A 12,234-nucleotide genomic window follows, 5' to 3' on the forward strand; every position below is an offset into this window, starting at 1 on the left:
CAAAAACTGCAGATGGCAGCGGCAGTTGCTTCCGGCCAAACCGAGCATCTTCAACATCTGTGATGTCATCATGTTACCTTTCGTTTTTACGTATCGTTTGTTTTTTTTTTATTCTGGGGTCCTCAACATGTATAAAAAACTTTATTTGCTGCTTGCTATAAACAAGGGAAGTCGAGTGGCACATTCAAAAAAAAAAAAGAAGGAAATATTTGGTCAAAAACCAAATTGATCCAGAACCGAAACGTTCAAAAATTTATGTTTGGCTGTATCATTAAAAAAAAATGCTGCTTTGCATAAACGCAAGATGAAACGAGCAATAATCTTCCCGTCAATCACAATTTATAAATGGGAATTTTTCTAAAAGTGTTATTTATTCACGGTGCCACAATTGGGTATGATTGAACTGTTTTTTTTAAATCAAATAAAGTTTAAAAGAAGACGGTATGCACATTTTTCACACAATCCCACAATAAAAGTCTGTGGCATACTTTCATTAGGCTGCAAAGCTTCCGATGATGATGCCATCACAGCAGAGAGGTTCAGCACATCAGCGCTGAGCTACGCAGCGGATCACATATGCTTGTTTATTATTATTACAATTATTATAATTATTATTATAATTAATGTCCGTCACCACAGCGTGACACAGGGGAGCTTTGCAAAACCCGGATCCTCTCGGAGTTTCCAGTAAGTCCCGTTTGTCAGCCAAACATCGCGCCCGCAAGAGTCCTTGGCTTTTCTGAAATAACAACACATTCACACACACACACACATACACCCATACGCGTTTTCATGTTTTCTGGGGACCTCTTTTCAAATGACTGACAGCTTAAAAAAAAATCAGGGATGCACACGGTGGCTTTGTCAGCTTCTACACATCTTTAAATATATGACTTTATGAAATCATGTTTGGACCATGTCTTTTGGGGACTTCAGAAAAAAAAAACGATTTTACATGCCTAACGGGGACAAAATGTCAATACATGTAAATTTATTTAAGTAATTCACACACGATCCTTACCGGGTCCACCAGATTAATGGCGACTTCACATTGAATGAACAAACACACTATTTTTCTCCAAATGAAGCTCTTCTACTCACTTTAAGACAGTTGCTTGGTCCGCAAAATGCCAGAGTAACGGCAAATTTTTAGGGTGTGGTTCAGATTTGGAAAAACAATGTGATTGGTTGATTATAGGAAGGCGAACCTACTTGAAGAACGCCGGCACGTGGTCCTCTCCTTTCTTGGCGAGCTCTTTCCTCCTTTCCCTCTGCAGCTCCTCGATCTCGTCTTTCTTTCTGTCCGTCTCGTCCACTCTGCCTTCCTCCAGCATCCTGACCGAGAGACGACAACATGGTTGCTTCCTTGTCCGTTGGGATCGCTACTTCCTGTCTCGCTGACTCCTATCTCATTGGTGCTTTAGACTTCCTGGTTGCGTTTTTAACTTCCTGTTTGCGTTTCAAACTACTCTCTTGTGTTGACGATGTGCGTACCGATACTTTCTCTTTTGAGATATGCCGTTTTGAAAGTGTTTTTCTGACCTCTGGTCGGGGCGCAGACGACTGTCAGTTGTGGGCAGCAGATGCCTGATGTCATCTGAGAGCTGATTGAGCTCCATGGCGAAGGCGGAGAAGCCGTAGTAGAGCAGGTGGTCTTTGGGCGGAGGATCTGCGGGGTGAGAAAAAGCCTCTCAGGTGAGAAAATGAAGGACAGAGAAAAAAAAGGGGATCTAATATTCAACTCGCTTGGTTTCCAGATGCATTTGGGAGTCGGTAGCGTGTCACAGAAGATTCCCTCATGCCATAGACCTCCAAAACGGTGGATGACGCTACCGCTTTGGTCCAATACAGAACCCTGGACCTCGTTCTTGTTGGTCTCTGACCCCCAGTAGCGAGACTGTAGGGTCAGGCGGTGAATAATAATTAGCATAGAGAGCGTGACGACTTTTGCTACCTGCTCACCTTAACAAAAGTGATCTTGCAGGTGCAGGTGTCGCTCTTGAGGTTGCGGATGGTGACCTCGCCGTAATGTTCCAGGTAGCGCTGCTGACTCAATACGTTGTGGATGCACGTCACCACTTTGTTCCACTCGTAATGATCTCCGTACCTGCGCATGACACCCGAATATTAGCCAGATCACCCAGCAGGTCATGGACGAGGGACGCCGCAGATCCTCGTTTACCTGGGAATGGTCACGTTCACCATCCCAGATGGAACGATCTCCAGCGATTTGCCCCAAAACTTGTTCTTCCATCTTTGGTCTGTTTTGAGAGACAAACGAGGAGCTAAATCTGAGCGGAGAACCTCGCGAGCAACTTGACCTTCAGCTCCAATGATCGCTGAGTGTCACCTTGCCAGAAGCAGAAGTTCTCAGATTCTGCGTGGCAGGCGGAGATGGGAGGATGGTGGCACACCTGATTAAACAATAAATACAGAAAACATAGATCCAAAAGGGAAGATCACCGACTCACATCAGAGTATTTGTTTACATTAACTCTCGCTGACATTCCCGAATTTATTCGGGAATTGAAAAGGCGTGCTGATAAAGCGCTGGTCTGACCTCTGGCGATGTTTTTCCCTTCCACAACGGGGCAGCATTTGTCTTTTGTCCATGTTAGCCGTTTGTTCCAGCTTCAGGTGTTGTTTAAGCACTATATAAACCAGTATGTATTGCATTGTATTTTGGACAGATGCCGCTTTTCAGGCTCATATAACTCCAGACCCATACAACTTAGGAATTAACTCTTTTTTCCTGATGAAAGAAGAGAGTCTAAGGTTTTTAATGCTATATTGAATGTTTATGTCGTCCCAAAACTCAATATTCTGTGGGTCCTGGAATTCGAGTGACAATGACAAAAACCCTGGGACTAGAGTGGACACATTTTTGCACATCGTCTGACAGTGAACGAGTTAATTTATGAATTAGTTAACAAAAAATTGAATGAATTGGTGATTGACCTGCTCACTGATGAAGCGAAATCCGTGGTCGTCGCGCACGCACTCATAAGTCTCCCCCAAGACAGGATTGAAGGGCTTGTAGCGGTTGCGGAAGGTGGCGGTGGAGTAGCCCGAAATGGCGAAGGCGGCGATGTAGACCTGAACACAAACAGAATCAGACGCTGCCGCTGTTTTTGGTCTACGACTGCGCTAACGTGGTTTACCATCCTCTGGTAAGGGTCCGCGGTAGCGCCGGCGGCGTCCAACAACTGGCTGTACTCCAGTTCCTCGCACAGTCGCTGCAGCAGGTTGACGGGTTCGTTGAGAGCGGCCGGCATGGATACGCGAGCCAAATCTTTGCCTGCGTCAACGTCGCCGTGCGGGTGTTTGTTTACATCCCGTCGGGCGTTCTCGGTTAGAAATGGCCGCCCGCCACCTACCGATGTTATTGTAGAGGATGGCCATCAAACCCACGTGACTGTTGTCCGGACAAGGCGCAGGAAGCGACGTTCGCCGGCCGCCGCGCTCGTACGGAGCCACGCTGTGAGGAGTCCTGGAAATGCTGGCGCGGTACTTTCGGGTGGCGGACACTGTACACGACAGGAAGTGGAAAGCCACATTTAAAGGACAACCGACACCATTTTTTTTTTGTTTCCCAGCTGACATCAGAAAAACCTTTTATAGCATCTAAAATAGCCAAAAACACGGAGGCTGACATTTTTAGTCAAATGCAAAACCACACCAATAAAAATGACTTAAAGTGTCACAAAACTGCCACAAAATGAGCTCGGAAATGGGCAGATTCAGAAAGTCCCGCCCCCTTGTCCGTGACATCGCTATTGGTCACACACTGCCTTGCTCCAGAATCAAAACAATGGCTTCAAAGAGTTCAGATTCGGAGAACATGCTTTCTTGTTACTCATCCAGTTATGAATATGATTCAAATAGTTCTGAAGAGGAAAGCATAAATGTTTGCAATCGATTAAAGAAGTCCTTCCGTGACAATTCGAGCGTCCCAGAAAATGTGTTTTCCTTCTAATTTCGCCATCAACACGGATCGACACAAAGTTTTCAGACCAAACAAAGTACCCAAAATGCATTGTGTGTCGCTCTCTCGGACACGACGTCCCGTCAGGAATGGACACCAACTCAAAAACGAGACTTCCTGAATATTCAGCGCGAGTCTTAAAAGGTAAAATATAGCTACTATATGTGCTAGAATCTTTGTAAAATGCGCTCAGTTGAATTCATTTGAAGTGATTTTACAAATTATGGAAGCAACTTGTCCAGTGGTGTCGGTTGTTCTTTCGAGTTGACAAAGTTTTTGGGTGTGGGTGACATTTCCGGCAGACTCACAGTGTCCCTCTTCCGGCTCCGAGTCGGACGTGCTAGCATCGCTCAGTCCCGATTCCTCCGATACGTCGGACGAGCTCCTGAGAAGGAAGTCGTCGCTAGCGTCGAAATACTCTGCGGCGGAATCAGCCGCCGATGGAGGCCTCCGCGCCGCCACCTCTTCCGCGTGGTTTTCCCACACTTCCTGCAGTTTTTGCCTTTCTTGGCACAAAGACCGATGAACCGTTTGGAGCGTCGTCAGGACTGGAGATGAGAAGAAGAACGCGCACACGTTAGCGAACGTCGCAAGATGGCGAACACGTACGCGCATATCGGCACTACCTCGCAGCGACACGGCACAGATGTCCTGCTGGATCTTTTTACCCTCTGCGGACGAGGCGCCGTCGAGGGGGGTCAGCTGGGAGTAGACGTAGTCCGGGATGGAGGGGACGGAGGCGCCTAAGTGGGAGGAGCCACTCAGAGGGCCCGAGGATAACTGAAAAAAAGAGCCAAGCGCCTCGGAATGCTGCCATGATCCAAAAGGGGGGGTCAAAAGAACCGTTTTTAAGTCGCTAAGAGGTAGGGGGCGGAGCTAGATAGCGTTGATTGGACACAAGAACTGCGAACGGATCGGGAACTGCCAGATTTGCACTCACCGATTTGGTCATCCTACGAATAGGCTTTTAGGAATGGAAAAATCATAAGATATTTTTTGGGGGGAGGGGGGGTTACATTTTGGAGGAGTTGCGTCCCAATACTTTTGTCCTAACGTGATTTCTCACCATTCCGAGAGCTTCCACTCTGGAGAGGGTGCGCGAGTGGCCCCAGCCTCTTCCTGGCATTGGCTTCTTTGGCTTCTCCAGGGAAAGATTCTGAATTCAAACAAATAACAGCCACTTTAAAAAAATAATATATATATATATTAATAAATATATAAAGATATCAATATGAAGTCAGACATGACAAAAGCACCTGCGTGCTGATGATTCTTTGCAGTTCCCCATTGGTGAAGGTCTGACCCGCCTGCAGAAGCTGCAGCCGCCGGATCAGCCGGTTCAGGTCGTGAAGGTCCAAATGGCAACGGTTCAGTTCTGGAAAGGAGGAGCTTGGTGAAGCAGCATGTGGCGCATTCCAAGATATCATTATCAATGCATGCGTGTTTGCTTTCAACATTTAGCTTGTAGTAGAGGTGCACATTCCACCATGACGTTCCCTGATCCACTGCTGAAAAGGACGCTTTGATCCTCTCCTCTTTCATCTAGAACTGCTTCATGTCATAAAGAGGGTACAGCAAGTGCTGAAGAATGAATGACTCTGTTGTTATTTAGGTTTTTTGTTGTTGTTTTTTACTTCAAGATGGCGCCGCGAGAGTGGCTGCCTTTCCAGCAGCTCCTGCATTTTGTTTTTCTACTTCTTTCTTTCCTTTCCTCTCACTTTCATAACTTAGCTGCTGTGAAATGTCAATTTCTCCACTGCGAGACGAATAAAGGTACATCCAATCAAATCCAATATCTGCTCACCCACAGAAAAACTGATCATGTGACTGTAAAGTGACCTTGAGAGTTTTGATAGGCGCTTAAAAATTAAATGTATTATTATTATTATTATTATCAATATCCCACGGACCTTGAGCGCAGGTATCGGGGGCGGGAGTCTGCTGCAGCCACGCCGACACTTTGTTGTCGGCGGCGGTCTTGGCGGAGGTCTGCGGGAAACATTTTGCCGTGGACGCGTCGTGTCCGTTGTAGATGACGGTGTGCCACGGGCCTGCCCCAGCCGCTTCGCTCTTCCTGTATGAGCGATGAGCCTGCAGCTTGGTCACCCAAATGTAGAAGAGCTCGTGGCTCTTTGCCTTCAGTTGCATGGTTGGAAACAAAAAAAAAAAACATGTGATACACGTTTAAAATTGAGATCACTCATTTTTATAGAAATATGATGTTTACCTTCATGTGATACAAAATGTCCCCTGCGTCCAAGTCAATCCGGTTGGACTTTTTGTTGATGGACATGACAGCGCCGCTAATGTCCAGAGACCCCTGGACCCTTCCTATCGATACCTGGCAGCATTTTGGTGGGAGCAGATAATGACATTTATGAGGTAGTATTTAATGATAAAAAAAAAAATCAATAAATAAATCACAAATATGCAGTTTTTTTTTGCACACGTTATGTTTGTTGAGCATGTTCTATGTTCACGTATATGTAACGTGTATGTATGTATTTGTTTTATTTATTTATGTATTTATTTATGCGCTTGTTTTATTTATTTATTGACGTATTTATTTGTTTATGTATTTATTTATTGGTTTGTTTGTTTTTCATTATTTTCATTTATGTATTTATTTTTTGCAAATTCTAAGAATATATTTTAATCTTGTATCATTGTATTTAATCCATGTTATTATTATTATTATTATTATTATGTGTGCCTACTTTCTTTCCTTTATATGACATTTGTTAAGTGCTTTGTTCAGTTTCAGCTGTTGTTGAAGCGCTACATACATCAATATGTATGTATTGTATTGTGTCAGCATTATTTTCATTTGTGTAATTATTTTTGCAAATTCTAATATATTTTAATTTTGTATCATTGTATTTCAGCCATGTTACTATTGTATTGTATTGTAATGATCATTATATTTATTATTATGCGTGACTGCTTTGTCTTTGAAGCGCTATATAAATCAATATGTATGTATTGTATTAGCATTACGTATTTTCATTTATGTATTTATTTTTTGCCAATTCTAAGAATATATTTTAATCTTGTGTCATTGTATTTAATCCATTTATTATTATTATTATTATTTGTGACTGCTTTATTTCCTGTATCTGATAGTTGTCCATGTTAAGCGCTTTGTTACATCTTCAGCTGTTGCGAAAGCGCGATATAAATCAATATGTATTGTATTGTATGTTAGCATCTTGTGTTCAACTTACATCTTGTTGATTTTTACAGTATCTCAAGACACCTCCCTCCAGTACAAAGTATCTCTGTATTAAAAAAAATATTAATATGACACGAAAGAGAAGAAAAAAAGTTTGACGATTATCATGAGGGCTGGTCAAAAGCAGGATTTGACTTTGGTCACCTTATGCCAGCCTTTAAGCGGCCATTTCCTCCTCTTGAGAAGATAACCTTCACAGATGCCAGGAGCGCTCATCTCCTGAGGACGTTCCCCTGTGGCGCTCGCGTCCACCTGGACGTCGTCAATCACTTCCCAGTCTTTGATATGCTGAAAAAAATTGATGTAGTTTGGAACCGATATTATTATTATTCCCCCCCCCCCCCCCCTCGTCACTCACCTGTCGTGAGTGACGAGACGACAGCGTGCTACTGCTCCGGGAATGAGGGGCTTTGGACCACGTGGGCGACGGCTTTTCCAGGCCGCTCGCCAGTGACTGGCTACGATTGAGGGCGGAGCCGTAGCAAGTCATTTTGGAGCCGTTAGCATCCGATGCCAAGTGACCTGCCAATCACCTGCAGGGGGCACGTCTGCTTGACGTGAAAACCACAGAAATAAATATGTGATTGAGGATAACGGTTGAAAACAAAATAAGACAATGATGGCTACTTTAGAGTGCCTCGTGGTCAAGTTGCATCCACGCGGCGCTATTAGCGGCAGCGGCACGTCGCGACGTTTCCCAGCGCGCTTGCCAGGAGGATTACCAACTTTGTCCTAATTGGTTTTTCAAGGTGGCATTTTTAGAAACACGAGTAACTACATGATGCAGCGGATGCGCTCGCGCCGTGCAAATAGAAACATCTATTTATAAATTATGTGTTATAAACGTCAAGATTTTGTTTTTTCTAATTTATCCCTATTTAACTATTTCACTGCCTTTCACGAATTTATTTTATTCAATGAGAAAAAGCGGTTCATCTCAACCAAACATGGCGTCCAAAGCGTTTCTCGTCGCACTGGCAAAATGAACCACTTTCACCCATTTTTTGGAGGATGTCAGCATTTTCTTGTCAGCGCGCGGTTGGCGGCGATACGAGGCTATCGTGGCACCATCTCGCTGGCGCGGGCCCCTCAAATATTCCGCAGATAACCTCCATTCTGAGCACTCTGAGCTGACTTTGCGTGAGGATTTCATCTCAAGCAATTTCGCGTGACACTCCCTCCATCAACTGATAAAATGACGAATGCTAAGCGCTACTAATGACACAGGTTGCTTTTAAGGTTTGATCCCTGATGTGTTTTGTGTATGTATTGTATTGTATTGTATTGTATTGTATTATACAGCCGGCCCTATTTCAAGCTCAGATAATCTCGCAGATACTTGGAGGAGGAAATGGAAATAGATTAAAATAACATATGCACTGTGATTTATCAAGATTGCGTCTGTTTTTAAGTTTCCATCGAAGGGGCAAAGAAATCAACATTTATTGAAAAATGGAATCACTTTCAACATTCAAAACATATTATTCCACAACGAAATATTCAAGCTCAATAATACCTACTTGTGTTAAATTCCGCCAAATCATAGATGGTTTGTCCTGACCGCGCGCTCAACAAACTCCTCACTGACGCTCTCGCCTTCACGCGCTAACAAAACACGTGTACCGTCGCCGAGCACACAAACATAGACTACCTGCAGTTGAAATTTGCATACTCGGCTCGGCAGCCAATCAGAAGCCTGCTTCTTTCTTCCGGACTTTCGCAAGCGTTACAAAGTCGTGCAATTGCATGTCATTTTCCAAAATAGATGCACAGAACCTCAAACTAGAAGAAAGATTCAAAAGAAGCTAACAACATATGTGACGCTACAAGCTCTAGACTCATATAATTTAGAAATTAACTTTTTTCCTAACTTTATTCGTCCCACAATAGGGAAATTCGCGGTCCACAGCAGCAATTTGAAAGGGGATGGGGTGGGGGGGAGAAAGGATAGAAAAACAAGATATTCTAAGCCTAGTAAAACAAAAATGTCTACTGTATACTGTAAATGTGCAAAACTATGCTAAATTATGCAGTTTACTATGCTTAGAATAGCTTGTTTTTTTTTTATCCTTTAACCCCCACCCCCACCCCTTTTCAAATTGCTGCTGTGGACTGCAAATTTCCCCAATGTCAGACGATTAAAGGTTGTTTAATTCTGATTTGAATGTTAATGACTTCCGATAACGCAATATTCTGTGGTCCTGCAATTGGAGTGAAAAATGACAAAAACCCTGGCACTGGAGTAGACACGTTTTTGCACATCTTCTCGCAGTGAATTGGTTAATTTTTAAAAAAATCTAGAGAAAAACAATCCAGTTAGATATTCCACAACTCATGAGCATGTTAATAATGCAGGTGGGCCGGATTAAGGAACCAAATGGACCACGTTGACACTTGATTGGCACTGACAAATTCAACAAAGTGCTGCAAAATTATTTGTAGTTTGCATACAAAACCGCAAGCAACGCACAAACTCCTACCTGGATGTCCGTGGAGCGGGTCATGGCGCGTCCGTCACGATGCTCCGGAGGGTCCACAAAGCAGAACCAGAATCTTCAAATCCGGTGCGCTGGTCATTCGGTTTCCCAGGCGTACGTCGCTCACTTTGCGGGATGCCCGTTCACCGGGATGAGCGCAACAGAATGTCCTGGACGTGATCCGCATTAGTGGGAATTACAGAAGGCAGGCCTTTGGGGAGCACGTGGGGCAAGAGGGATGATGGGGGGGCACGTTTGTGCACCTCAGATTAACTGGTGTTAATTTTGAGGATTAGAGTTGCTTCTATTTGTGCGTTTAGTAGACCACGCCACCTACAGGCCATGTGGTGTCATCACAAGTCAATTTTATGGGACATCTAGGGGTCAGGGGTCAATATTAGCGTTGATTTAATGTGTTTATTGTATCGTATTGAGAAGTTCGTTTTTTGTGATGTACAGTACAAGCAGAATTTGTAGTTCTTTCATTAATTTGTGTCTTTTTTAATGTTCCTCATGAATGGCAGTGACTGAGTGAATAAAGTGCCCATTAAAAAAAAGCCAAATAAACAATTCCACCCACAATAAGTCGCCAAACACCTTTAATGTCCAGTAAATAAAGATAATTAAGACCTTATGCGTCCGTCTTTGCTTCCGCCTGCTGCGCCGCGTACTGCTGCAGCAGCGCCGTCAGGTGGGCGGGATGTCGATGTAGCAAAGTGCCCGTTTGCGAGGCCAACGCGCTCAGGCCGCTCACCAGCTCGCCCTGGACCACAGCGACCGACGACAGCTTGGCGTAGCTTACCACGCCTTGCGCGCTCAATAGCGTGTTGTCTATGCAGGCTCCTGTAAATGACATCAGGTGGAGGAAAGTGAGTGGGAATCGTCGTTTTGGGGTGTTTGCGAGTGTGAAAAAAAAAGGTACCTAGTAGACTCATCTGGGGGCTGAGCCGTAGCGCGGAGAGCATTTCCTTCACCTTGGGCTCTTTGCTGACAAACAGAACGGTGGGCCCGATGAACAGTGGGATCATGTTGCTGTAGATGCTCTTGCTGAGGAAGGGACGCATCACCTGCAAGGCAGCACACCGGGATATGACGTTGGTGTCGCTCAATTTCTTCTCAGACATTCCCGTCATTTGCAGTTCAATCAATCATACTCTGTGACCAGTATGCAAATGACTTCCAACGGTAGCCAAGTTGGCGCTCGCTGGTTGTTTACCTGGTTGGGGAAGTGCCTGACGCGAATGTCATGCTTGTGGAACCTGTTTTTGAGCATGATCATATCATGAGAAGTGGAGCCGGAGTTCTGCGCCACGGCGACCATCTTGCAGTTGCGGAAAACATCCTCCAATTCTCGTGTCAGCAGTCTCATCAAGGGACTTTCCTAAGCACAGACAGCATTTAGCTAACGCTTCCTGTTGAGTGACGGACGGTCACTGCTCATTATGGATGTGAGCACAACATTAGGGACATTTAAGGCTGGGAAATATGGCCTTGGAACAAAACATGATTTATTTATTTGTCATACACAAATATAGAATTTTTGATTTGATTTCATCTAGTGAGGTTTGCACAAGGTCTTCTTGTACCATGTCCACTAAAACATATGACTTGTGTTACCTGCTCCTGGACCACGGGTGTTTCTGGTGGATACGCGCCCGTGGGTGGACCAGGTTTCGGGGGAATATACTGTGTCACAGCGAGGAGCTTCTGCTTAAGGATGTGCATCGGTTTCCTGTGGCGGGTGACAGCTTTGGAGCCGTGGCGAATGCTCTGAATCCGGGGGAGCCATCCTGGAAGGGAGGCGTGGTAATGAAGAGTGTCTTCTTCTTTGGTGGTGTTTATTTGCAGGTCATAAAATGGTTAATAGTGTGTGTGTGCACTGTGATGAGAAAGTATATTTCATAAAAATAGAGCAGCACGTCACAACAAGCACATTGTCTGTATTATTTATGATAATTATACTCAGGTTGAAACAATGTTTTTATATTTTACATTGATGCCTATGCGGCAACGTATAATTTAAGCGACAGCTATGACGTAGTAAATGAGCGCCCGAATAATGTGCGTGTGTGCAGATATATATATTTTTTTATGTGTTCACTCATACATAAAAAGCCCATTTCGTGAGTAGAAGGTGAGAAATCAGTCAGTTATCAGAAAAATTTTGACAGCCTCTGTTCGACCACTTGACGAAACGCACATTGCGAGGTACAACAGTTTAGCAGTAGCTCCGCTAAAATTACCATAAATATTGAGTGTAAATGTCAACGTACACATTGCATGAACAAAACATTTTGTTGCAGTTATATTACCGTTTGCAGGTAATAATTTTCCACACAAGGTCGCCGCCATGTCTTGCGAGGAAATTGTATTATGGAAGTGACGTCATGTTACATTCAAGACGTTTGCGAAAAATCCTGATTATTAGAACTAAATATCAAATACATTATTAGCGAACAAAGAGTGACAATAAACAAATTTAATCAGGTGAAATCAATTAATTTTAATCTATACATTTTCAAAATACCGTGGTCGTTCTG

The 12,234-nt window shown here is 44.0% G+C and overlaps 2 protein-coding genes across 3 annotated transcripts; both read right to left on the reverse strand.

Moving 5' to 3' along the window:
* Window positions 1–599: 599 nt before the first annotated feature.
* osbpl7 (oxysterol binding protein-like 7) lies at window positions 600–10,140 on the reverse strand. Of its 2 annotated transcripts, XM_089015820.1 has the most exons (21): window positions 9,698–10,140; window positions 7,576–7,765; window positions 7,362–7,505; window positions 7,210–7,263; window positions 6,213–6,326; window positions 5,896–6,121; window positions 5,242–5,360; window positions 5,052–5,141; window positions 4,926–4,949; window positions 4,612–4,765; window positions 4,294–4,533; window positions 3,378–3,527; window positions 3,162–3,298; window positions 2,959–3,096; window positions 2,351–2,414; window positions 2,183–2,261; window positions 1,963–2,107; window positions 1,747–1,897; window positions 1,543–1,669; window positions 1,213–1,335; window positions 600–739 (listed from the first exon to the last, which is right to left on the reverse strand). In XM_089015820.1, exons 2-21 carry the CDS (start codon window positions 7,705–7,707, stop codon window positions 631–633), a joined length of 2,520 nt encoding a protein of 839 aa, XP_088871946.1. In that variant the 5' UTR covers window positions 7,708–7,765; window positions 9,698–10,140; the 3' UTR covers window positions 600–630. The 2 variants fall into 2 exon arrangements, with proteins under 2 accessions (XP_088871946.1, XP_088871947.1); XM_089015821.1 differs by lacking the exon at window positions 4,926–4,949.
* Window positions 10,141–10,275: 135 nt separating this feature from the next.
* Window positions 10,276–12,109, reverse strand: mrpl10 (mitochondrial ribosomal protein L10). Its single transcript, XM_089015833.1, has 5 exons — window positions 12,007–12,109; window positions 11,312–11,484; window positions 10,911–11,075; window positions 10,617–10,761; window positions 10,276–10,537 (listed from the first exon to the last, which is right to left on the reverse strand). The coding sequence occupies exons 1-5, from the start codon at window positions 12,044–12,046 to the stop codon at window positions 10,326–10,328; spliced, it is 735 nt and encodes a 244-aa protein (XP_088871959.1). The 5' UTR covers window positions 12,047–12,109; the 3' UTR covers window positions 10,276–10,325.
* Between the last annotated feature and the right edge of the window lie 125 nt (window positions 12,110–12,234).

The sequence above is a fragment of the Hippocampus bargibanti genome, linkage group LG15, assembly GCF_051943395.1.
Source record: "Hippocampus bargibanti isolate YZ-2025 linkage group LG15, ASM5194339v1, whole genome shotgun sequence".
Classification (NCBI taxonomy): Eukaryota; Metazoa; Chordata; class Actinopteri; order Syngnathiformes; family Syngnathidae; genus Hippocampus; species Hippocampus bargibanti.